This window comes from Triturus cristatus, chromosome 4_2 (genome assembly GCF_964204655.1).
Source record: "Triturus cristatus chromosome 4_2, aTriCri1.1, whole genome shotgun sequence".
Classification (NCBI taxonomy): domain Eukaryota; kingdom Metazoa; phylum Chordata; class Amphibia; order Caudata; family Salamandridae; genus Triturus; species Triturus cristatus.
The window spans coordinates 82,669,544-82,694,641 of NC_140586.1; the positions used below are offsets into that span (position 1 = coordinate 82,669,544).

The 25,098-nt window shown below is 47.1% G+C and overlaps 2 protein-coding genes across 4 annotated transcripts in view; one reads left to right on the forward strand and one right to left on the reverse strand.

Annotated features, from left to right (window-relative positions):
* DOCK6 (dedicator of cytokinesis 6) overlaps window positions 1–25,098 on the forward strand; it is a 409,103-nt gene that overhangs the window by 136,585 nt on the left and 247,420 nt on the right. For all 3 annotated transcript variants that reach the window (XM_085600639.1, XM_085600641.1, XM_085600640.1), the window contains exons 16-20: window positions 3,004–3,074; window positions 3,323–3,461; window positions 4,037–4,138; window positions 6,820–6,906; window positions 9,323–9,554. In XM_085600639.1, the coding sequence (XP_085456765.1) occupies window positions 3,004–3,074; window positions 3,323–3,461; window positions 4,037–4,138; window positions 6,820–6,906; window positions 9,323–9,554 (631 nt within the window). The remainder of the gene's footprint in view (window positions 1–3,003; window positions 3,075–3,322; window positions 3,462–4,036; window positions 4,139–6,819; window positions 6,907–9,322; window positions 9,555–25,098) is intronic.
* Window positions 1–25,098, reverse strand: part of ANGPTL8 (angiopoietin like 8) — a 132,521-nt gene that overhangs the window by 33,658 nt on the left and 73,765 nt on the right. The gene's annotated exons all lie outside the window — the stretch shown is intronic.

The following is a 25,098-nucleotide window of genomic DNA, read 5'->3' on the forward strand; positions in this document are numbered from 1 at the left end:
TCAGGCTGCCCCTTCAGAAGGATGTCGCCGCAGCAGGGGAAGGTTCTCCACCCGAACCTGTTAACTCTGCGCCTCCATGCGTGGAGATTGAGCGGCGGCAGTTGATGGCTTTTGACCTTCCTCTCGAAGTCTGTAATGTTATTCTGGCGGCCCTCCACTAAGTCGGTATACGCCTGCCGTTGGCAGAAATCTGTATTATATTGTACAGAAAGGTCTATTGACCCTCTTTCTGCTCCTCTTTCTACTGTTCTTTTGTTCATTCTTACCCTTGCCCAGCAGGGCTCTGCTTTGGAAACTCTCAAGGGTTACCTTTCTGCTCTGTCTGCTTTTTTGCGACTGCCAGACCAGCCTTCTCTTTTTAAATCTCCTATTGTAAATAGATTTCTAAAAGGGTTGTTTAATTTATTTCCACCTACACCCTTTGTTATGCCACAAGGGGACCTTAATTTGGTCCTCACTTATCTGATGTGTGCTCCTTTCGAGCCTTTGCACAATTGTCCCCTCCGGCTGTCGACCATCAAAACAGCCTTCTTCGTGGCGATTACATCGGCCCGGAGGGTGAGTGAATTGCAGGCGTTATCCAGCTCGCCTCCTTTTCTTATGTCCTTTCCGGACAAGGTGGTGCTTCGCATCAGAGCATCATTCTTACCAAAGTTTGTGACTACATTCCATCTGGATTAGTCCATTACTTTGCCCACCTACTTTGCTCCCCCACATCCCTCTAAGGAAGAGGAGTGTCTCCACCGACTGGACCCAAAAAGAGCGTTGTCGTTCTACCTTGACCGCACAAAAGAATTCCGGGTGGATGACCAACTCTTTGTGGGGTATGTGGGAGCAAAGAAGGGAAAGGCAGTGCAGAAAAGAACCATCTCTTTCTGGGTTGTTCTCTGCATTAAAATCTGTTATGCCTTGGCGAATAGAAGAAGCAGTCCCCTGAGGGATTAAGGGCTCATTCCACCAGGGGAATGGCTGTGACCACGGCCTTGGCACGGGGTGTCCCAGTTGAAGACATCTGTCAGGCAGCGATGTGGGCATCATTGCACACGTTCGCAAAACATTATTGCCTTGATGGTCAAGTGCGCAGGGAGGGGCACTTTGCCCGCTCAGTCCTGCAAGACTTTTTAGTCTAGCTCATGAGTCCGCAACCCACTGCCGGGATGGTAGGGCTCAGGTATCTGATTCAAAGGTAAGGAATCTGCAGCTAGAAGTCTCTATCAGATGAACAAGTTACTTACCTTCGGTAACGCATTATCTGGTAGAGACTCTATCTAGCTGCAGATTCCTTAGAGCCCCACCCATGCCTTCCTGCTTTGTGTACTGATGTTGTAGGTCTAGGGTTTCTCCCCTTTGAGGGCCCTAGTTTTGCACACGTTTACGTCAGTCATTTAGAGGCTCTGCGCTACTGGCGTGGAAAAAAAGTAAAGTACTGACGTCCGCGCGCCTGGGTGGCGCCTATGTAGGCACCGCGACGTCATAACCGTCGCTACAGGCGCCAACGATGTCATGCGGAGCCGAATGGAGCCACTCGACGTCGCGTGCAAGGGGTATTGCTCAGCAAAAGTTTCCGGATCCAGCCTGACACCTTGGAAATTCAAGGGTAAGGAATCTGCAGCTAGATAGTCGCTACCAGATAATGCATTACCAAAGGTAAGTAACTTGTTCTATAATGTAGGTTGTCGTGCTCTGGCATCAATTGGATTACCTACTGCTCGGTTTACGGTGTCATGGCTCAAGATGGTTCACTTTTTCACTCACTTACTGATGGAAGGGGGACTGCAAAGCTCTGAAGAACGCATGGTGTGAGGCAGAAATCTCCTGCTTCTCGTCTCATCTCATCTTTATTATAAAACCTTGAACCAACAAAGCTGTCTTTCTGTTTTTAGGGACGATAGGCCCTCCTTGAGACCCCACTTCTTTGTAAACTAAAAATAAGTTGAGGGGAGAGATCTTTTTCAGAACTTGGAGAGTTACTGGTTTGAAGATGACTCTGTGCCAACAGAAACATCATACTCCCCCTGAAGGCCTTTCTTTTAATAGTTAAATGGACCAAATTGAACCATGTGAACTACATTTTAGATTTCATCCATTTGGAGAATGGAAATCTTCACTGCAAGAAGTTGTTCCTGATGAAATTGAGTTCTCTAGAATACTGGAAGGTCAGTGTGGGCCTGTCCTACATCTTTAATTAGGTGATGTGAGAACCCCACATTTTGGGGGGTAAATCTCTTTAAACCCCAAAGAAAGCAGCAACCTTTGCACAGAAAATAAAGAGGAGAGGTATTTCCTACCCACTCCCCTAAGTTATACTTAAGTTAGGGGTGCTTAGAATCCCACAGTGAGAGATTTTCTCATGGCGCTGTGTTTGCCATACTTTGCGGTAGACAATGTTTTTATTGGAAGCATTGCAGAAAGTTTAGTTTACTTATTAGCCAATAGGCTTGTTACAAGTACATCTGTAGAGGTCGATGCATGAGTCCGTACAAACACTCAGCAAGTAAATGGAAAATGTCCCCTTAGATCAAACAAAGTGGAATAGAATATGTTGCAATTTTTCACACACAATACTTTTCATCCGTTTGCGCAATATAAAGTAAAAAAATATATATTTATTTCGAAGTCTGAATTTCCGGTCTTCTGCATTTATGCTAAGTGAACACAAACAACATATATTATCCAGTACACAAACACGACTATGTTAGGAAGCATCAAGGCTTGTAAGGCACATTAACACTGTCAAACACTTATACAAGAATGCTGTACATGAGGCGGGAATTTAGTCTGGTTTAGGACATGCTTTTGAATGTGCTGTGAGAAATCGAACAGCAATAAATGAATGTGTTATGTGTTGTTTTCAACTCCGAATTAGGGCAGGGGCCAGAGTCAGCCTTTGGTAAGTGAAGAGTTAAAAATCGGAGGACACTTTGGTGGTGTGCAGAGAGAGAGGTTGTTTGGACATTAGGACCTTCGCATTTTAATGATGGAAATCTTTTCCTTGTTTCTCAGGTTATTTTTGGCAAGTCAAGCTGCAATGAGTTCACAAAAGAGGCCTGCACTGCAGTAGTTTACCACAATAAGTAAGTATCTGGGGAAAGTCCGCAATGCAGCTGCCTCATGATCTGCATGCACACCAACATTAAATGTGGCGCTGTATTTATTCAAGGTACAAAATAGCTACTGGTTGTGGGGGGTTTTGTAGTTATTTTGTTGACCGTTTGGACACTCCTGGAGCAGTCATTGAAATATTGTAGCCCTTGCAGTGAATCTGAGTTCTTTGTTGTATGCTTTGTGAACCCATGGTGGGCTAACTGTATTTTAATTCCAGGTCTCCTGAGTTCTATGAAGAATTCAAGATGAAGATTCCAGGAAACTTGACCGACAACCACCACCTGCTTTTCACCTTCTACCATGTCAGCTGTCAGCAGAAGCAGAACACACCTTTGGAGACTCCTGTTGGATACACAGTGAGCTCTTCTGACAATTTGCCCTGGTGCTAGGCTTGTCCTCTGGCTCCAAAACCTGGTCACTCCTCCTCGCTGTCCATCTCCTCTGCCAGCTGCCATTAGCCTACTCACTGCCCCAGATCTACCCTGCCTGCTGCTATCATTCTCCCTTAACACCAATCCTACCACTAACCCTGCCTGCTGAACTCTCCACAGCCCTAAGAACTATGATTGTTTTTGGCTCCACTCATCCCCCACCAGCACCAGCCCTTCCTGTTAACACCAAACTACCATGACAACAGCCACCAGTCTCCCCAACACATTGGCACCACCCCTGTCACTAACTGCCTGCTAGCATCAGCCACATTTGGTGGCAGCAGACCAGCCCCCTCACACCAACTGTGCCTCTGGTTTCCTGGCTTCAGGCATTGCTACTGGCACCAGTCCTGCCTCCAGGCACCACCCTTGTGCACTACTAGCAGACCTAGTTACTACTGTCAGCCCAGTGGATGCCTTCCTGAAAACCTTTCCTTGCTCACTGCCGCCATGCCTACCTGCTCATAATCTCTCCTCTTTCTCCCCGCCTCTTTATGCAGTGGATCCCCCTGATGCAACATGGTCGCCTGCGGACTGGAATCTTCTCACTGCCAGTGTCTGTGGATAAGCCTCCACCCAGCTACTCTGTGCTGACCCCTGATGTAGGTACCACACACAACAAGATGCAAGTGATGCGCTCACTGTGAGCAGAGATTCAATCATTTTATCCCTGAATCTGTATTTGTTGAATCTTCCAAAATGGGTAAATCTATGGGCATTGTTCATCGTTAGGGCCACAGATTTGTTAGAGGGTAAGGATTGTGGTGTCAAGGAGAGTTGGAGAAGGGAAGGACAGAGGCGCAGCAGTCATTCCCAAACGACAACCGCTTCATGGTTTTGTCTGAGCTCTTTGAGTGAGTAGTAACTTCAGTCTTCAGTCGGAGTATAGAATCATGTGAGATCGTAGAGGGGACAGGTAGGAATCTGTGACTGCCAGTGCCTGTTTGTTGGTGTCGTTCTCCCAGCCTAGTGTGTTATTTTGTGTCCTGACTGCCCTCTTCCTCTTTTCTCCACTGCACGCATTTCCCTGTGCACCTCAGCAAACACTGCAATCACGGCTGGCTGGCTAAATGTCTGGTGTTCGTGATTAGGCTTGGCAAGGTAACTTTTTTGTGCACTCAACCACTGGTGGAAATGAACTGCGTTCCTAAGTCAAGGCCCTCTAGGTGAACCTTCCATTCAGTGTGTAGCAGAAAACATGCTCCTTTAAGCTTCCTGTGTCTGAAGTATCTACCAGTTCTGCCGCCTTTGTTATGCTAGATTTTCTTTCTCTGGTAGATTCTTTGGGAACAACAGTATGGTTTACCATGCACCAGTGACATGCCATGGTTTGCCTAGATGCAATAACCTCTCCATTCTTTCACCCACCCTGGTGAAATGCCACGGCCCTCAATGGTGGTGAGCACCTTTTTATTGTGGTTAGGGTGTGCATGCTTTAGCAAGATTGAGTAAAGATCTCTGCAAAAGTCAGGCAGTATTGACAAATCGTCTGCGGCTTAGGTTGCCTTCATTAAGTGAAAGTATGAGGTCATCCGTGGTCAAAGGAAACCACAACTCTCAAACCACAAGGAAACATTTTTTTCTGTGGGAGGCTGTGGCTGCGTCCGGTGTAGAGACCATAACTTCCTGCGTTTGGTCTTGTGACTTCCCTTTTGCATAGATTGCGGCCAAGACAGTCACCCTCAGACAGTTGCTTTCCATCTAGTTTGTGCTGTTCGTTCTTCGCTGTGACTAACAGAACCTTTTCACTTCTAGAAATAATTTTTAACATGCATGTGTCAAAATCTCAAGATAAGATGCCCTCTAAATTTGGTATCTCTTGTACTTTCCCAATTTAGATTGTTTTATTTATGCCAATTATGCAGACATGGAAATGCTGATTGTACTACAATTGACCTATATACATTTAGATTCTTTTTCCATTGTGGAAATTATATTATGATCTCGGGTTGTAATTAAAAGGGCTTGTGCATTAAATGAAGTGCCCGAAAACTCATTGTAGCCTTTATATAAACCTAATTTAAGCTAGGTTTGGAAGTGTGCCGGAAAACGGAGACAATTGGTAGTCATGCAGCTGGGGATTGAAGAAGTAAGACAGTTACTGCCAGTTTATTGCTTCAGTGTTTGTTCCCCAGGATAGTGTCAAGAATCCTTTCTCAAAAAATCTTGATGTAAGAGCTTCTTGTGCTCTTTACTTCAGTTATCAATGCTTTAATACAAGCTGTTCTGAAATAAAGTCGGATGAGAGGCGGTAGTACAACCCAATAAATTATGACATTTAACTTTGCTAACTTTTTTCAGGTATGAAGTTAACAAAACTGTAACAAGAAGCTTATGGTTGCAATAGTTACATCACTCTTTGTTTGACCCCCGATAGAGATTTCCCTTCTAGCCCCATTCTTCACCACTTTACAGACTCTTATTTTCTGCTGGAGAGCCAGGCTAACGCTAAGTGGAATCTCCAAATCTTTAACATGGTTTGAGGGCTTTTTTCATTCTGTTCTTTCTGCTGCTTTCATGACCCCAGAGACATGGACTTAGCAAGGGCAAGCAGGTCCCACTTACAGCTACCCATTCATTAAATCCAGGGGTCTCACAACCCGAAGCTGGACCTAGTTTTCTGGTTAATGAGTTCAAGCTTTATAATAACTTGGCCCATATCTTAAAGTTGAATACATTCTTTGAAGCAAGTGCAGATGCAGCTGTAGAAGTCCATACAGCTGCCATCGGTCCAGACTGCCTAGGGGACAGGGTCTTTAATTTGGTATTGTTAGGAAGGACATGGTTCTGCAATGAAAAAAGGCAAAGGGCTAATTACAATAAAGTTAATTTGACTTTCATTGAAGTTTCTTTTTTTATTGTAGGAATCCCCATCCAAGTTTCCACTGATTAATGCTTTATAACTTTTATGTGCCTCACTTATGGTCTTAAAATGTACTTTTCGTTGTCTCTTTTCAGTTGTCTCTTCTTGTTCCCCGTAGTGGTTGGCACTCCTCTGTAATTGAAAGCACTGTTAATTATTCAGTTACTTTTTTCGGTCCCAGGGAGGTGGAGCAATCGCTATGTCCCAATTTACCAGCGATTGTCCCAAATTGTTGTGGGGTTAGTCATATGGAATGTTGTTTTGGGCCATTTGAAGAAGGGGCATCCCTGTTTGAGATAATGGTATAGTTGTTATAGTTGTGACAAGCAAATATGGAATTGGTGCGGTTGGCTGGTGCTGGTCTGTGCTGCAGATCCGATCTGTACACTCTGAAACCTCTCTTTCACCCTCTGCCCATAGGTGCAGCTCCCAGGCATGAAGTGGGTGGACAGCCACAAGGGCGTGTTCAGCGTGGAGGTGGTGGCTGCGTCGTCCGTACACACACAGGTAAGTTCCTTGTAAAGGTTGGCAGGAGGGAAAGAGACTGGAGGCAGAATATTTGCAGTCACATCTCCCAGCATGCTTCATCCACACCTTCCTCACCATAGACACAATGATGATTTTGCCTTCTCTCACAAACTCGCCGTTCCCATCTTTCCTGAACCTTTTCCCCATCTCTCCAAAACCCCTAATCCCCTTATCTCTTCTGAACCACCTTTCCCCATCTGTCCCTCCCCCATATCCCCATCTCTGTTGATGTCTCATTTCGCCATCTCTGTTGATCCACCATTTCCCCTTCTCTGCTGATTTCCCTCCTTCCCATTTCTGACAATCCCCTTCCCCATGTCTGGAGATCACTTGAGTGCCCTGTCCCTCCTCATTGAATTGTAGGCCGCAGTTCTTTGTTCCCAGCGATCTAGAGTTAGCTTTATCACAGTCAGAGTTTTGTTGAACTCATTAGGAGAAGAAGCCCTAAAATTCTGTACCTAAAAACGTGGAAGCATTTTATTTCTTGCAATGTCTAAATACATCATTCTTAAAAGCTATGACTAACTGCTTTCCTTGACAATACAAATTGAAGTCATTAGTGGGTGATATTAAGCCCTCCTGTCTTCTATTTGTCAAGTCTATGGTCAATCCAATTGGATTTGTGAACATTCGACATCAACATAAAGGAGGGACTTGTGGAGATTATGTGAGACTTCAAAGCAGGAAGTGTGGTTTTGACCATGCTGCATTTCATCAAAGCCAGGCTACCAAGTTCCTATTGTTGCCAATGGTACCTGGTTTGCCAATATCTTTGTTTTTTGCTGGTAAAAACATATTCACATTCTCCTCTGTCTTCAGTGCAGGAGAAGTTGATGATGGCGATATGAGCCAATATCATTTAAATTGATATACACCAGAGCAATCTGAATTTTGTGAAAGGGTTATTATGATAGCTCATAGTCCGACATACCAAATCACTCCTGCAGTGAAAATTTTCTTGAGGGTACATCGCTTTGCCATGGAAGAGTCGTATTGAACGCCTACAGAATGTATTTTTGCTCCATTGTTAGTTTGCTGATGATTTCTAGTTTCCAGATGCATTGTCAGCAAAGACTCTTTTTCAGTCAGCTATCCTCTTTTCAGTGTGGTATCACTCAAAGAATTGTAAAAGTGGTTCATCCCCTTCCAATCTCTGAGATGACCTGTTCATTGTTTACTACAGAGTTGGATCTGATCTGTTTTTGCACTTTTGGGGTTGATGTTATGGAGAGAGGAGGTTACAATAGCAAAATTCACAACCAGTGAAAAAACGGTGATGCCTTTGAGGGAACGAGGACAATTGGGTTAATTAAGTGAAACGCGTTGATGCTTTCAGATTCCCATTCTCTCTAAATACCCCTTTGCTTGTCTTTTTCAACCTTCATGTCTCCTGGATTCTTTGTTGGCATTATCTCTTGCTGGATTATTGCACGCTGACTTTAATTAACTGATTGAGTCCTCTGCCTTCCTAAAATTGATGGAAAATAGTGCATCCAAATACATCTGTATCTCCATTAACTTATACAGATGACCTTTAAATCTGCTCTGAAATGAAAGATTTGCACAGGGATTCTCTTGAATGGATTCAAATGCTGTGAATAAACTCAAAAGCAAAAAGAACAATTGATGGACAGAATGCTGATTGTGGGTCCCTTGCTCGCTGTGCCACTGGATTCAGGGTAGCCTGGCTGATGAGGGGTGTTGCCCCGAAACCAGTCCCAGGATGCTTCTTTCGGTCCAGGGAGGACCTGGCACGGCAGTTCCAGCTGGACTGTTCCCATGAGAAGCAGGGTCAAGACTGATTTGCGTAGAGTAATGGTTTTTGGCCTTGCCAGATTCTGGTTTGCACTGTGGATTAAGCGGTCCAAATGTATTGTATGAAGCACTGCACTTCTATCTGTTTTATTTCTCTTGTTTTTTAAACCTTCTTAGGGCATTTGTGTCTTTTAAAACAAAAACATGAAATCTTCTTTTATTTACTCTGTATCTTACTCTACTTGTGCTGTGTACTTTTTAAGATCTTTGTGATCGAAATAAAGTTATGTGATGATGATGATTTTCATATGGCCGGGTTCAAACTCAGGTGGTGTAGTGAGCAAATGAGCGATGGATTTAACCCAGATCTCTTGACTGGGGGGTGAATGTTTGATTAATTCAGCATTTCGTCATCATTTGTTGCCGTGAATGAACTCAAGTCATGCATGCATACCTTAACTTCCTCAAAATTACTGGGTTGATTTATAGTCCCCCACTCTTACTTCCTCAGGCACTATGCTCTGCCCTGCACCACCAAGCCTTCTCCCCCATGTAAATAAGCCGTATTTTGGGAGAATCCCAGCTCCAGTTTGTGTGAGTAATCTTTTCTTTTTCTTTAATCTTCCACTTGCCTCACCAGGACCCCCACCTGGATAAGTTCTTCACACTGGTGCAGGTGCTGGAGGACTACTCCTTCCCCTTCCGCCTCAAAGACGTCATTATCAATGAAAACAACGTGGAAGCCGAGCTCAAGTCCAGCATCTCCAACCTGCGCCAGGCCTGCCTGGGGCCCCTCGTGGCCTTCCTCCACCAGCTCCTCAACAAGCTCATCCTGCTCATCGTCCGGCCCCCAGTCATTGGCGGTCAGATCGGTTAGTGACCCTCTGTGAGATTGTGATTTTTTTCTGTTGCTGTCTTACTTCCACCAGACTTTTCTGGCTCTCACTTATAGCATCTGAACAATATGTCAGATCCGACTCTAAAACAAAGGTGGGGCGCAGTTGATGCTTACCCTGGATAGAATGCAGAAGTCTCTTCACATCACCCGAATGGACAGAGGCTTTGTGCTGGAGGTTATGTTTTGTGAACGTGTGCTCACCCTGTGTATGTTGTCCCTGAGGAGCAAGATCGGGGGACTGGCAGTTCAGTGGTGGGAAGCTTGCCAATGCTCCTCCTGCTGCATTTCTAAGAGAAGCTTGCACTGCCGATCCTTTTGCTGTATATTGTGTGTGTAAGAAAGTATGTAAGGCTGCTGTCTGTTCTCTATCTCTTCTCTATCTGTGTAGTGAAGTTTGTGTTTCTGCTGCCCACCCTTTACCTGTTCTCTTTTTGTGTAGAGAAACTTGTGCTGCTGCTGTCTATGACATACCTGTTCTCGGCTTGTGCAAGTGAGACACTTGGCTGCTGCTGCCTGCCCTTCACCAGCTCTCTCTTTGTGAGTGAAGCTTACACTGCTGTTGCCCACCGTTCACATATTCTCTCTTTGTGTGGGGAAAGAGTGGAATTCTGTGGCCTTTCTTTATCTGTTCTCTCCTTGCGTGAGGAAAGCTTGGGTGGGTGGGTGATGTGTGTGTGTGTGTGTGTGTGTGTGTGTGTGTGTTAGTTAGTTTGTGAGTGTTAGAGTTAGTTAGTTATCTGGAAGCTTCACATCCTATACGCTTCTGCATGTAATGGAAGCGTGTTGCTATAAAACCTTTACTGCACAAATGTTGAAGCCTTTGCTTTTAACCTGTGATCTTTCATTGAGAGAGAAGTTTGTGAGTGTCCTTCAGGCCGAAAGTAAACAAGTGTCTTTGTACGTTTAAAACTTACCCACAATGCAAAATAGGTATTGGTATATGAGAGGTCCCGTGTGCTTGGCAAAGTAGCAAAGATGGCCCAAAAAATTAAAAACAAGATTCTGCAGTAGGTAAATGTAGGTAACTCTCCTAACACTGCACCTGCTCCTTTTATCCTGACAGTGCATCCAATTGTACCAATCAATCAGGGGTTTGTAAAGCGCTCTACTCACCCGCAAGGGTCTCAAGGCGCTGGGAGGGGGGGTGGGGGTGGGGGTGAAAGCTCAGGATCAGTCGAAGAGCCAAGTCTTGAGGTCCTTCCTGAACGCGTGCAGAGTTGGGGAGCGTCTGATGTTCAGGGGGAGCTTGTTCCAGGTCTTGGCTGCGATGTGGGAGAAGGCTCTCCCACCTGTTCTGTCCCTGCGGATCCGGGGGACCTCTGCCAGGGCGAGGTCGGCGGAGCGGAGGTTCCTCTTGGGTACATGGAAGGATAGTCTTTTGTTGAGGTACTTGGGTCCGATGTTGTTGAGGGATTTGTAAGCGTGGGTGAAGAGTTTGAAGGTGGCCCTCTTCTCGACAGGGAGCCAGTGGAGGTCTCGAAGGTGTTGCGTCATGTGTTCGTGGCGTGGAGTCCCTAGTACGAGTCTGGCGGCGGCATTCTGAATGGTCTGTAGTCTGTGCAGGAGCGTTTTGTTGATTCCGGCGTAGAGAGCGTTTCCGTAGTCCAGTCTGCTGGTGACGAGTGCTTGTGTGACGGTCCTTCTGCAGTCGGAGGGGATCCACTAGAAAGTCTTACGGAGGATGCGAAGACAGTTGAAGCTGGTGGAGGCGACGGCGTTGATCTGTCGGTTTATGGAGAGGGAGGAGTCAAGGATGATGCCGAGGTTTTGCGTGTGGTCTGTAGGGGTCGGTGGGTTCCCGAGGGTGGCGGGCCACCAGGTGTTGTTCCAGGCTGAGGTGCAGGGCCCAATGATGAGGACCTCGGTCTTCTCTGAGTTAAGCTTCAAGCAGCTGTCCTTCATCCAGGCTGCCACGTCCTTCATGCCTTCCTGGAACCGTAGTCTGGTGTCTTCGGGATTCTTTGTGAGCGATAGGATGAGCTGAGTGTCGTCAGCGTAAGAGACGATGCTAAGCCCGTGCTGTCTGACGATGGCGGCTAGGGGGGCCATGTAGATGTTGAAGAGCGTGGGGCTGGGTGAAGATCCCTGGGGGACTCCGCAGATGATTTCCGTGGGTTTGGAGAGGAAAGGTGGGAGACGGATCCTCTGGGTTCTGTCGGAGTGGAAGTATTGGATCCAGTCGAGGGCGGCTCCTTGGATTCCCGCATCGTGTAGTCTGGCTACGAGTGTGCGATGTGAAACGGTGTCGAAGGCCAATGGAAATTCACAGTTCATGCATAAACACCTAATAGCATACAAGACTTAAAAGCAGGGACAGGTCTTTGGTCATACTTAGCAATTATTTATTAAACCACACAAAGTAAATAGAACTGTGGAGGCTAATGCAAGCAGGGGATGAAGAATCTTATTGGAGTGGATGGGTATCTAAAAACAAAGCAGGACTCCTGTGAAGATGAAGTATTTGCGTCTTATTTTGTAGCAATTAAGTTTGCTGGACAAGGGAAATTCCTTTTTAGGTTTGAGGTGTATGGCGCTTGTCACTCATGGCGACCATATTCTTTACTATACTTTACTTTTAGGGCTTGGGACCGCCTCCTTTAGCCATTGGCATATTTTGTTCTTGAACATTCAGCCATTAACTTGATACATGGTCAGTCACATCCTGGATGACCCCCAGAGGCGTATTTTGTTTTCACCATTTTTAGTGGCTCTCTGTCTTCATTGGGGTGCACGAGGCATTATTTTACATCTGAAATCATGTGGCGAATGGTCCGGTACTAAGAGTGCTGACAAAAGTATCTGAAAATAAGATAGTGCAGACAAAAGGGTTTGTTTTCTGTAGCTTCAATGTTTGCAGGATGTGCTGCTGTAGTTCATATGCTTTGCACACTCCTACCATCTAGTGTTCGGTGTGGACATTGCAGGTTCAGAGAAGGGGTTTCGTTTTTAAGGTGACTCGTGATCCTGTTCAAGAGGAGACTTCCTGTCAACCAGTAGTCGAAGTTGGGAGAAAAAAGTAGGGGAACTGTGGGCGGAGAATCAGAGGGCGGGAATAACCGGAGGATTGGGTCAGTGGGCGGAGTCAGAGGTGTGGCCAGAAAGAGCAAAACATCCCAAATGTTAGTATTTGTTTGGTATTTCACTGACCAGTTACAGCCAGTGCTTTAAATGGGATAAATAAGTGCAGGTACTGATCAAATTGAGCTGTGGACATGGGCAGGACTTTGGGTGGGGTTAAGGGCGGGGCAAGGTGCCAGCATCCAATGAGATCAAGATATTCTCTGAGTACATCGGTGAATGTTGATGCAGAAATAGATATTGTGTGTATATTACTTTACCTGCACTGAAATACCATAGAGAGGAGATTACAGGCCGTGGTTGCAGAATCAGGAATGTACTTGCATCCCAGTGTTTCCAAGGACACCCTCTGCGGACAGTATGTCTTTTGAACCCTGGCCACTACACTGACCACTTGAAATACTGACCCCTTGAATTAAGGTGCTCTTCCACACAGACTCCTTTCTCAGACCTAAAATGCATATTTGCCATCACTGCAGCCATTGCATTTATTATGAAAGTCTTCTATGGACACACATTCGATAACCACCTTTTCAGACACACACCCGGGTGCGGTTGAAAAGCAACAGACGTATAAATGTAAATTTGCTGCAGAAGAAACAGATCTTGCAGGCTTTGTGTTCGAGGATGAGATCACTGGAATCAGGCCAGTGGCAAGAGCAGTACGGTGCAGCTTATATGTAAACGTACTCCAGCGCTAACAAACAGCCTTCAGTGAGTAATAAACAGGTTATTGGCATGCAAATGAAGCATTCTTAGGCAGTACCTCCTATCCATCAAACCAATCCCTCCTGGGCTGACATGCATAGCTCAACTAATGCAAGCACCCTCCCTTAACACCCGGTGCACATTGTTTTATTAAAGGACTATTTTGGTTGTAAGAATTATTATATAAGCTACATAGTTGATATAAGGTTGCATTTTCATGGTAAGTAGCACCTGTTGATTTAGTATGTAGGAGTGTTATGTAACGCTGTGCATAGCCTCACTATAACTTCACCGTGATACTATATGAAGTAGTATTCATATTTGTGAGAAAGTGGCTCTGTATATACTGTTCCCAAATAGGTACAGTGTGTACAGAGTCCACAGTCCCCAGAGGTTTGGCAGAGATTAAAGTTAGATATAACCTTACTCTCTAAAGTGGTAGCTTGGTCGAGCAGTAAGGCAGTATCAGAGGACAGTGTAAAGCATTTGTTGTACACACTCAGTCAGCAATTGGTCTCACACACTCAAGAACTGAACTTTAGGCCAATTGTTTATATAAAAAATATATAGTTGTTTTATTTTAGAACCAACAATAGGTATCAAAATATACTTTCTCAGAATGAGATGCTTTAGTTAAATACTTTGCAATAGGCAATTGACTTTTGCAGATAATAGTTACAGTTTTGTTGCAATAGGCAACACAATTTCAAACACAATAATACATTGAGCTCAATGGGAATTTTAAGTTATGTGCAATTGATTACTTTCAGGATTACTTTTCTAACTCCAGGACTGGATCCTAGATTCAGTCCTGGGACAGTTCTTGGAAACAAGTGAGTAAATTCGTTTTAGTTACTGTTGTGATTTTTAAACAATATTTTGCTATTTTAAAAGTTGACACTTCGAAACTTTTTCGAATCAAATTATCAATGTTATCCTATGGAAGGAATTTCACTTTGCAGGTAAGTGGGGTCATGGTTACTTTTTCTAGGTCAGTATTGGATCCTAGATCCAGCACTAGTGTACTACCTGTAAGCAGTTGAGAAACTGCGTTTAAGTTATACAGGCGATTTTTAAGGAATATTTATAAGTTTGCAAAATCGACACTTAGACGAAATTTCATAGAAAAACACTCAATGGTTTCCTATGGAAGAAAATTCAAGTTACGGGTAAAGTATGTTCTCGTTACTTTTGTAATCCAGTGCTGAGCTCCTAGGCTCAGTACTGGGACATCTATCTAAAACAGGTAAGTAATTACGTTTTCATAGTTGGTACTATTTTTAGAGAATATTTGTAGTTTGCAAAAATCGACACAGAAGAAATTTCACAGAAAAACAGTCAATGGTTTCCTATGGGAGAAAATTGAGTTAGTGGTAAGTGCGGTGGTATGTACTTTTCAGAGTCAGTGCTGGGCACCAAGATCAAGCACCAGGATCTCTCCTAATAGCAGGTGAGTATTTCCGTTTTCGTTACTCGGTTGATTTTAGGTGAATATTTTAAAGTTTAGAAACTCTACACTTAGAAGAAATTTCAGAAGAAGCCAGTCAATGTTACCCTATGGAAGAAAAGTGAGTTATCGGCTTTTGGGTAAGTACTCGACTGGCAGAGTTAAGGTTCTGGGCATAGACTCAGGGGTCTCCCAGGGTCAGGTAAGTACAGTTGTTGCACCCTCAGCGGCACAGGGGCAGCCGGGTGCAGAGTGAGTTAGGCCCAATGTTATCCTATGGAAGGCAGGGGGGCCTTGGTTGGTGGCTGCTGACTAGCAGACCACGCGGCTGTGGGAGCTGGGCTCCTGGTCACTTGCTCAGGGCAAATGGGGAAGTAGATAGGAGTAGAAGTTGCCAGGGCCACTTGGGCGGCCGGGTGCAGGGTGCTTTTGAGCCTTCGGGCGCTCAATGGATTGCTGTGGAAAAGCTCAAGGACGAACAAAGGCTGCAAGCTCGGGGACGAAGATTCTTCAGGTGCCACCACCACTTTGAGAGGTAAGTTGGGTAGTTGGAGGATAGGTAGGTATCCAGAAGTCGGGCACAGGGGGCCGCAGGGCGCCGGGTGCAGGGGTGCCTTTTGATGTCGGGAAATCTTACCCTCTGTTGATCGTGATTGGGGGAGTCCCTGGTTCTGAGGCTGCAGGCGTCATCAGGAGTGTCGAGGTGGGTCCTTGGGTGCCGGATTCAGGGTCACAGTCGCCAGGGGGATGTCCTCTAGGTCTTTGTCCACACCGGCACAGGCCAGGCTTGACGGGTGCAGAGTGTGCAGGGTTCGCGGTTCCGGGCTGATGCCAGGGGTTAGAAACTTACTTTGAGCAGAGCCACTGCTCATGGAAGTCCCAGGTGCTCAGAGTCACAAGGTAGCCAGGTCCTCCGGGGTTTGTGAGGTTGCTGGCCGCAGGAGGTGCCGGGATTTAGCAGGAGCACGTTCGAGGGTCGACAGGCCGGTAGGGCTGGGGCCAAAGCAGTTGGTGTCTTCCTCTTCTTAGCAGCTGCACGGCAGGTCTTCTAAGTTCTTGTTCTTCTTTGCTAGTTTAGAATCTGGAATCTCAGGAAGGAAGGTTCAGGGTGCCCCTAAACACTACATTTAGGGGCGTTACAGGTAGGTAAAGGGCAGGGACCACTGGGTACCTGTCCTGGGGTGGGTACACCCCCTATCCTGGCCCTCTCCTGTGGGAGGGGGGCAGTGGCCTAATCCTGATTCGGTAGGGCTCCCCATCTTCAAGATGGCGAGTCCCCGGAGATGTGCTTCACTTCGCCTCCCCCACCTGAGGGGTAGGGGTGGCAGGGCTGGCACATCCCCTGTCCTTACCTGGAGTTTCCGGCCAGTCTTCCCGCCAGAGTGGGGGTCAGAACCGGTGGGGGTCAGTTGCTGAGTGCAGCAAGTGGCCTGGAGAAGCTCACAAAGGCGGCATGCCTTTGAAGCTTCCCCCTGCCCATCCTGGGGAAGGAGAGCTAGCACCTCGCCCACGATGTGCATTGTTGCAGGCCCAGGAGAGCGGGGGGCTCTCCACCCAGGGGTCCAGCAACATGTCTGCTGTGTGGCAGCCTAGGCAGCCTCTCAGACAAGACGTGGTTTGTAGGTTAGGTTTCAGGGGGCATCTCTAAGATGCCCTCTGTAGTGCTTTGTACATTAAATCCCACACTGGCATCAGTGCAGGTTTAATGTGCTGAGAAGTTTGATACCAAACTTCTCAGTCTTCAGTGTTGCCATTATGGTGCTGTGGGGTTCGTGTTTGACAAGCTCCCAGCACCATATACTCTTAAATGGCAGCACTGCACTTACAGTGCCCAGGAATGGACCTGGGCAATGTAGGGGCACAGGGCTCATGCTCCTGTGCCCACACCACTGGCATAGGGAACCCATCTAGAGGGGTGGCTGATGCATGCCATGGCAGTGTAGGTTGTGGGCATGGCGCACAGGGATGTGTGCCATGTCGACTCTATTTTGTCTTGTACCCAGACACTCAGCGTGCAAGGGCAGTGTGTGTGTGTGTAAGGGTACAGGGCCTCTAAGGGTGGCACAAATAGTGCTGCAGCCCTTAAAGGCCTTCCCTGGTCACAAGGCCCTGGGTACCTATGGTACCATTTACCAGGGGCGGACATGTGGCCAGGCTTTGCCAATTTGGGTTTTAGATTTTAGGGAAGGAACATAGGCCCTGGGCACCTGATTGGCAGGAGTCCAGGGCACACTCAGTCAAAGTACATTCAGCAAGTCAGCAAAAAGTGGGGGCATACCATGCAAGAAAGATGGCACTTTCTCACAATATTTCCATTGGGCATGCCATATTCATTATGTGTTGATGAGCAGCCTATGCAGCACAGAACTCTATTGCACTGAAAAGTTATTAGCATAATCTGCTGAAATCGAATAACTTTTTTCCATAGCAGTTCATAGTGCACATCTGTGACACACATATACGTAGGTACTCACACAGACACTTACTTACACATGCACATCATTCGCTAAAACTGATTTTTACAAATGCAATATCCAAGTTGTACTTTAAATGCATGTATTCACCCTGATGATTAGTGGCATCCCCCTCCACTCTCGGCCTGACTACAGGTACTCATCACGCCAAAGTCATCATTTCCCATGTTTCATACAGCCCCATTATGACTGCAAGAGAAATGCGCACAAACTTTTCTCGAATTCATACCAATTTGGGATTTAGTGCGTAGCGCTACATTGGGATTTTGTTGGGAGCGCTACCTGATGACTGCCCAAAAGTAAAAGGAATGCTGACCAGAAAGTTCCTTGAGATATTATTTTGTTTCACTAGCAAATGTTCTGAAGCTGCTTTTACCATGATTGCAAAACTACTACAGGACGGCTGTTTCACCTCGAGGTTCTGTGCTGTAATTACCCCGATCTCTAGGTGGCGGAGCAGAAAAGTGACAGAAGTTATGTAAATAGAAAATCTCAGCAGGTTTTGTTTCAGTTGTGGTCTTATCGGTACTGGCCGCCATCTAGGATCGTCTGTCAATGCACACATTCATGGCTCCTTTGGTAGTCCGTCTCATCAGAAACAGCAACGCCAGTCCAAGCAACGTTGCTACACTTTCGTAATATAAGCCTGGCTACTGCCCCCAGATTACTGGTACTCTCCCTGGCCAAGGAGAAGTTCCGGTACTCAAGGTGGAACAATTTGGAAGTGCCGGTACTCAGTACCGGTGAGTACTGGCCCATTTAAAGAACTGGTTACAGCGTATTACGTTATTTAATTCAACCAATGGATACACATGCTTATTTAAGGTTTAATATGAGCTATTGATATTAAAATACATTCACAAATAGAGAGATGTTTCCAATCACAGAATGTCCCAAATATGCCTAAAAGTGGAATCACAAGTCATTTGTCTCCGAGCCATGCAGTTTCTGTCACAATCTCTTCTTCCTTTTTCCACAAGAGCAGTTCAAACATGAATGGCAAAATATCCTTGTTTGCAAATGTTTCCCACATAATTCTGACTCTGCCATATTTGCCACATAATCCATCTGCTGCATAATCTGACTATTTTAACAAATAAAGTATTTCTAGCTCAAACGGATCAAAAGATACTAAAAAATTAGACTTGAGTTTCTGCAAAGTGGAGGGCCCTTTGCAAAGGTTGACTGGTCACATTTCTCACTGCTGCATTTGTATGTTGCACTGGTACTAATGAGACAAAATCTTTGCAGAAACTGTTAGTATGTGTAAAAATGTCAAAATAATAAAGTATCAGAAAATGTACCGCATTACCCTGCAGCCTTTTTTTGCTGCATAATTTAGTCAACAACTCCATTGCTGCATAATTCCAGTGCCCCCAAAGCAAGCAGCACATGTTAAAAGTGATTGTGCATGAAGCAGAGAGACGTGAAGTTTGCAAACTTAGTTTGGTTTCCGTGTAAATCTTGCATTGCCGATACTTGGTAAGTTGCACTACTACTGCTAAAACAAGGCCAATGGAGGTACCAATGGGTGAGGCGGACTGGCCTTCAGGATCCTGTGACCTCAGTGACAAAGTCATTGTTGCTCTAGGCTGAGCTGCTTCATAGGCCTGCCTGCAAGACTGAAGTTTAACTTCAGTAATGATTGTGGTGGACAGGCCTTCAAGGTTAACTCACACTTGCCACCCAGGGTGCATCTGCTGGTGCTAAGATGCCAGGGCTTCTAACGTCCTGCGGGTCTTCTAAGGTCTAGAATGGAAATGTGCTCCCTCAGGAGAGTGGTCTAGGGGACTGGTTAGGAAGGCTGAACATGGTTCTCCTCTTTTTTTCAAGTTCAGCTGTACTGGCCATAGTGCAACATCCTCTCCCCCACTGAACACCACACTGCCCCACTGAGAGAAACTTGCACTGCCTTCAAATACAACCCAATTGTGCCCTGCTATAAACACCTGGATATGACTCAGTACAAATTATGAACTAGACAAGAGTAATGTGCTAACTGAAAACAAAAAAGTAACAACATCCTGGAAAAAGCAAACACTGATAAGGAATCCAATATTAAGTAAAGTATGTGAAATGTAAGCGGGAACAACATATGGTTGCCTTAAAGTTTTTACACTCATTACTCAAAAATCAATGAGTGTTTTTGCCTGAAAAGTTGAGCACACCGTTACAGGGCCCAGAAGGGACCTGTTTCAGTGTCCATTACTTCAATCCTTACAAAATGTAAGCAGCATGGTTAAAGACCACATCTCCCTGGTACACATTTTATAAACTGAAATAAAGAAAAGAGTTGATAAGGATCACATTAAACATTTTCCTCACTACGCAACAACCGGGTATTCGGTATCTCCAGGAATGGTGCACTTCCCCACCCAGGGAAAACAATGCTGTTCAAACAAGCATTGGCATAGCCAATAGGTCTCGCCTTTGGGACCTTATAAGTGTTTAGCCATGCAACAGCTGCATAGCTAAACACTTATAAGGTCGCAAAGCGAGACCTATTGGCTATGCCAAGCGACCGTGCGGCCGCGAAAGTGAAAGTGATCGCGTTGCGATCAAACATCAAAGCGGCCGTGAAAGTGAAAGTAATCGCGGTAAAAGCGGCGCGCGCACATGCACTGTAGCTCTAGGCTGGCCTGGTAGCACTTTTTGGAGCCCTCTCAATAAGTCTCGCCAGACCAGCGCATGCGCTGGGTCAGGCGAGACCTAAAAATGACAAGAAAACAAAAGTAGCGCTTCACTGGCAAATTCCGGAAAGTGTCGCTAATGTGTTTGGGTGTGAATAAAACCAATCTGGCCACTTGTGACCACTCTGTCTTGTTTATTTGTTTTATTTGGAGCCTCTTTTTCTCTCTGTCCCGAGGCTGCACTTTGGAATAGAAAAATGTCAGAAAAAGACATTTCCAGTAAAAGTGTTTCTTCTGTTTTAGATCCATTTCACAGGGGAACGAATGAAAGAAAGGAGAAGAAAGAGAGGGTAAGAGCTGTTTCTTGAAGTCACGGTTTTCAGCAAGTGAGGAGGAGCGAGACCGAGACCGAAAGAGAGGAAGAAAGGGGGCAGCTGCCAGCGGCAGAGCAGGAGATGTGGACTCTGTCCTAGTCTTCTCTCGGCAAGAAGGAAGAGATATAGACAAATTCCTTCTCTGCCCGCCCTGCCCATCCCCCAACAGCCACCAGCTGCCCAGCCTTATCTATAGGCCTTGGCTATGTCTGCCAACCTGGGACGCATTTTATAAATAAAAAAGTAAGGGAACGGACTCTATTAAATTTAAAAAGTTGGGGCACGCCATGCCCTGTCCATCCTGCCCACTTCGACCACTGCTGTCAGCAGCCATGGTAAGATCAGAGAAGCCTAAGGTAATGGCCCCTCTACCTCAAAACAGTCACCTCCTTGCGTTCCCCTCCATCAGAAGACACTAGCCGGGGAATGGTTAAGTTATATCTTCCCCAGTGAGAAGAGAGAACCTTGGACAGGTGGGCCCTTTCTATCCTCCCCATGGATGGTACCCCATGCTGTCACAGCATCAGCTCTGAATATTAAAGGCTGATTCAAGAAAGGCTGATGCAAGAAGAGCAGGCTATGCTTCAGAAAGGAGCACTAGAACCAGCCCACCACACCAGCGGAGACGAGGCGCAATCTTCCTGTACTTTCTACTTCACAAAAAAGACAGAACGCTCAGCCCAATGCTCTTCAAAATGACAACTCAACAAGATGTCGTTCTGCTGCTCTACTCTGGGGATTACATGGTGACCATCAATCACAAGGACACCTACTCCCACATCTATTCAGTACACAACCATTACCTCAGATTTGTGGTAAGTAATATCCATTATCCTTTCAAAGTGCAATCTTTTGTGGGTTACAACAGCCCCAAGAACGCTTACAAAATGTCTGGCGGTGTCTGCAGCACGCCTTTGCTGCAATGCACTACATGTGTATCCGTACCTGGGGGATCCCTTGTAAAGAGCAACGACTTACAGCAAGACTTTGCTCACAGTCCGCAAGCAGCGTCTCTCCTACACTAATTAGGTTTCTCAGGGAATGTAAAAAAACTCCCAACAAACGCAAGCTTTCTTTCTAAGCCATACTGAACTCTGTCACAGGCAAGGCCTAGCCCAACACTGAGAGAGTGATGGCCGCTACCTCTTTACCAGGTGTCTCGACCTCTGACAGTGAGAATGATAACCTATGGGGATGATGACCCCTTGCATTGCAAGTGTTCCAAATGTTCGCTTGCACTTCTACTGCCGTGTCTAGCCAAGCAATGGTCACAAACGTCAATTCAGTGGGTGGATCTAGCATTGATGAAGCTCAGACTTCAGTTCAGTTCAAATGATGGAACAAGAAGAACTTGTTAATGGGCATTTGTCAACCCCCTGCTGCAAGTGCCCTCCTTACAGGGTGCAGAGGATACTTGAGCCACCTCACAATTCAGGGCCAATGATCACCTGTGCAACAAAAGCTGCCCACCAGCCTTCTGGAAGTAATGGTTGTACAGTAGGCACTACGCATACAGCGATTAGCAAGACAGTGGTCATCCATGAAGATAATATAACCATCTGAAACAAAGAGTGGCACGCATCCACTGGAGCGATCAAACTTGACACAGACCCATGGCATTGGTTCTTTTGTCATCAACTCTTTCACCTAGCTGACTGTCGCCCAGGAGTGGACAATGGCTTTACGGACCTGCTCACTAGAACGGATCAAAAAACGTACCAATTGGAGATGAACATCCAAAGCACTTCAAAAGTATTTAGATTAGATGGAGACCCCTACGGTCGATTGCTTCGCCACACAAGATAATTAAAAATGCCAGGGCTTCACCTTCTGGTACCCACAATCCCCAGGCAGCGCTGTATGGAATAAATGCTCAAGGATATTTGACTGCACTTTTTCTCCACTACCACTATACCCGTATGTAGTGGAGAAAATAAGGCGGCCATCCATGAGGCTTTCCATCATTGCGCCCACCTGGGCAAGACAATACTACAATACAACACAGTACTCAATACTACTGGAAATATTGGTACATCACAGTGAGAAATTATCTCTTTGAACAAACCTACGCACACAGCATCAGGGTCAACTGCGACGTCCAAATCTAAGAACACTGAGTCTTGAAATTTGGCACCTGAAGTCTTTCAACTCCCAGAAGAGTGCTTGCTTATTCTGAAGGAAGCTCATTAGCCTACTACGAGAACTTGTTTAACCTCCGAATGGAAAAGATTAGTTAACTACTGTGTCAGTTTTCACAAGCAGCTCTGCAGCTCTTACAGTCTCCAGTGCAAGACATCATGTACTACTTGCCCCACATCTGGCATACCCATGATCACTTAGGACATTACATCAGACACACAAAAGGCAATGGGAAGACTGCAAATAGTTTCACCACTGGGAATCGTTCGGGTAGGATTCCAACTCATCATTTTGTAACCACCGTGCCACTGCACATTAGTGTTTGCGTATTTCATGTATCACACTTAGTGACCAAAGGTATGCCCAGACATGGTTCCCATGCATACTGTGACACTGGAACCAAACTGCACATGAGTGAAGAGGCCCAAATAGGCTGAAACCCATCTTGTGTTGCTTGCATTTCAGTTCAGAGAGGGCATGGCTTGGCAGTTCTAGTTGGACTATTCCTCTGGGAGCTGGACGAAGGCTTATTTGCATATAGCTGGCTCTACTGTAAGGTGTCATGGTGGGTAAAAAAACAATGGGTGGAAATGTTACTCCGAGTGATTACCAGTGGCTAGACTATTTGCAAGCATTCATCCCATCACATTTTCTCTGTTTGATTTCCTTTGGCGATATCACACTTGCAGACATTTGAAAAACTTCAACATGATCTACCACACACCCCTTCACAAGGCATTATTGTGTGGACAATCTGAAAGAAACACGTTAGTTAGATTCCTCACCTTAGAATATCCCCAGGCGTCAGACTGGATCCGGAAGATTTTTCGTCAGCAATACCCCTTGCGTGTCGCTAGGCGTCGTCTGCGGCTCCGCGTCCGTCGTCGTGCGCCGGAATGACGTCGTCGGAGTACTTAGACGCCGCCCTCGCGCGCTGACGTCAGTTCTTCTTTTTTTCCGCGCCAGTAAGCGCAGATCCAGGAGAGCTACCCCTTTAGTCAATTTTTGACTAACTTTTTTGACTCTTTTTGGTCAATTCTCGACTCTGGTGCCGGTAGGATGCCTGGTTTCAAGGCCTGCGACGACTGTCACCAACTGATGTCGGTGACCGATCATCACCGCCGGTGCCTGTACTGCTTGGGCCTCGACCACGACGCGGCGTCGTGCTCCGATTGTATGGCCCTGACATCGAAAGCTAGGCGGGAGCGGTCCCTCAAGCTTCTCGAGCTTCGCCACTCGCACCCGACATCGTCACTCGTCTGGCTCGAAATATTCGGGTAAGTCGAGGCACTCCAAGAGTCCAAGAAGCGACGCCGCTCTTCGGACTCCCCTCGCCGGTCGCGCGACTCGGCCGAGGGTCCGGGTGGTTCCACCCCCGTGGCTCCGCAGGAGCCACGCAAGTCCCCATACCCGACGGTCCCGGGGACTGACGCGACGCCGGCGGAGGTCAGTGCCTTCCTCTCGGCCATGAGGAGCCTGGCCCCGCCGTCGACGCCCACTGGCGCGCCTTCGGGCCCCGCGGACTCGACTGGGCGACCTCACATGCCGGCGGCTCGGGCACCGGCGCCGTTGGAGGCTCCGGCCCCGATGCCGCAGGTCCCCGAGGGGCCCGAGCCTGGGCCCCCGTCGACGCCGGTCGACCTCGTAACGCCTCCTCCGCCGACACCGATACCACCCCCGACGCCGGCTCCGGTCGACGTCGATCTCCGGTTCAGCCCCTGTCCGGTCCCGACGCCGATGCGGCGCCGCCCGACGCCGCATCCGACGCCACTAGAGACACATATAGTCTATCGACCGGCTCCGATCATTCCTCCTGTTTACCAGGAATCGGATGACGGGGGCGACTGGGAGGGGTCTGATGACCCTATGGCCCTTTAGAGCCAACTTGCACAGGACTGGGCAGATGAACTGGGGGAGGCCAGTGGGTTGGATACCTCTCCGGACACTGGATTCATTTCTCCTCCGACTGTGGCTTCGGAGGAGGGTGCGGCTTTTTCTGTGGTGCTGCGCAAGGCGGCCGAAGCCCTTGGGCTTGAGCTGCCTGCCGTGGCTGTGAGGACTAACATCCTCACTGAGGTGCTTCAGTCTGCCGCATGCTCCACTGAGCCTATGCTGCCATTCAATGAGGCCCTCACTGACGTTCTGCAGGGCACCTGGTCCAAGCCCTCCACAGTCCCTCCTGTGGATAGGAACGTTGCCAGGCGCCACCGCCCTGCTCCGGGTGACCCCAGTTTTCTGTCCCAACACCCCACCCCGAGAGTCTGGTTATCCAGGCCTCTACCTTCCAATCCTCCTTCCCGTCCGCTCCTCCGGACCGGGATTCCAAGAGACTGGAACAGTTTGGTAAGAAGCTGTTCTCTTCGCTCAGTTTGGGCCTGCGGTCTTTGAACACCGCCTGTCTCTTGGACCGTTATTCCCACTCTCTGTGGGATGCGGTGGAGGACGTGCTGCCACTGTGCCCGGAGGAGGCCCGGGCGCGGCTTTCCTCGGCCCTGGCCGATGGGAGAGATGCAGCGCGTCATGCAATCCGATTTGGACTCGACACTACGGACTCGCTGGGTAGGGCAATTTCTACCACGGTGGCGCTTCGACGTCATGCCTGGCTGCGGTCCACGTCTTTTTCAGGGGATGTCCAGAGCACCCTCATGGACATGCCTTTTGATGGCGC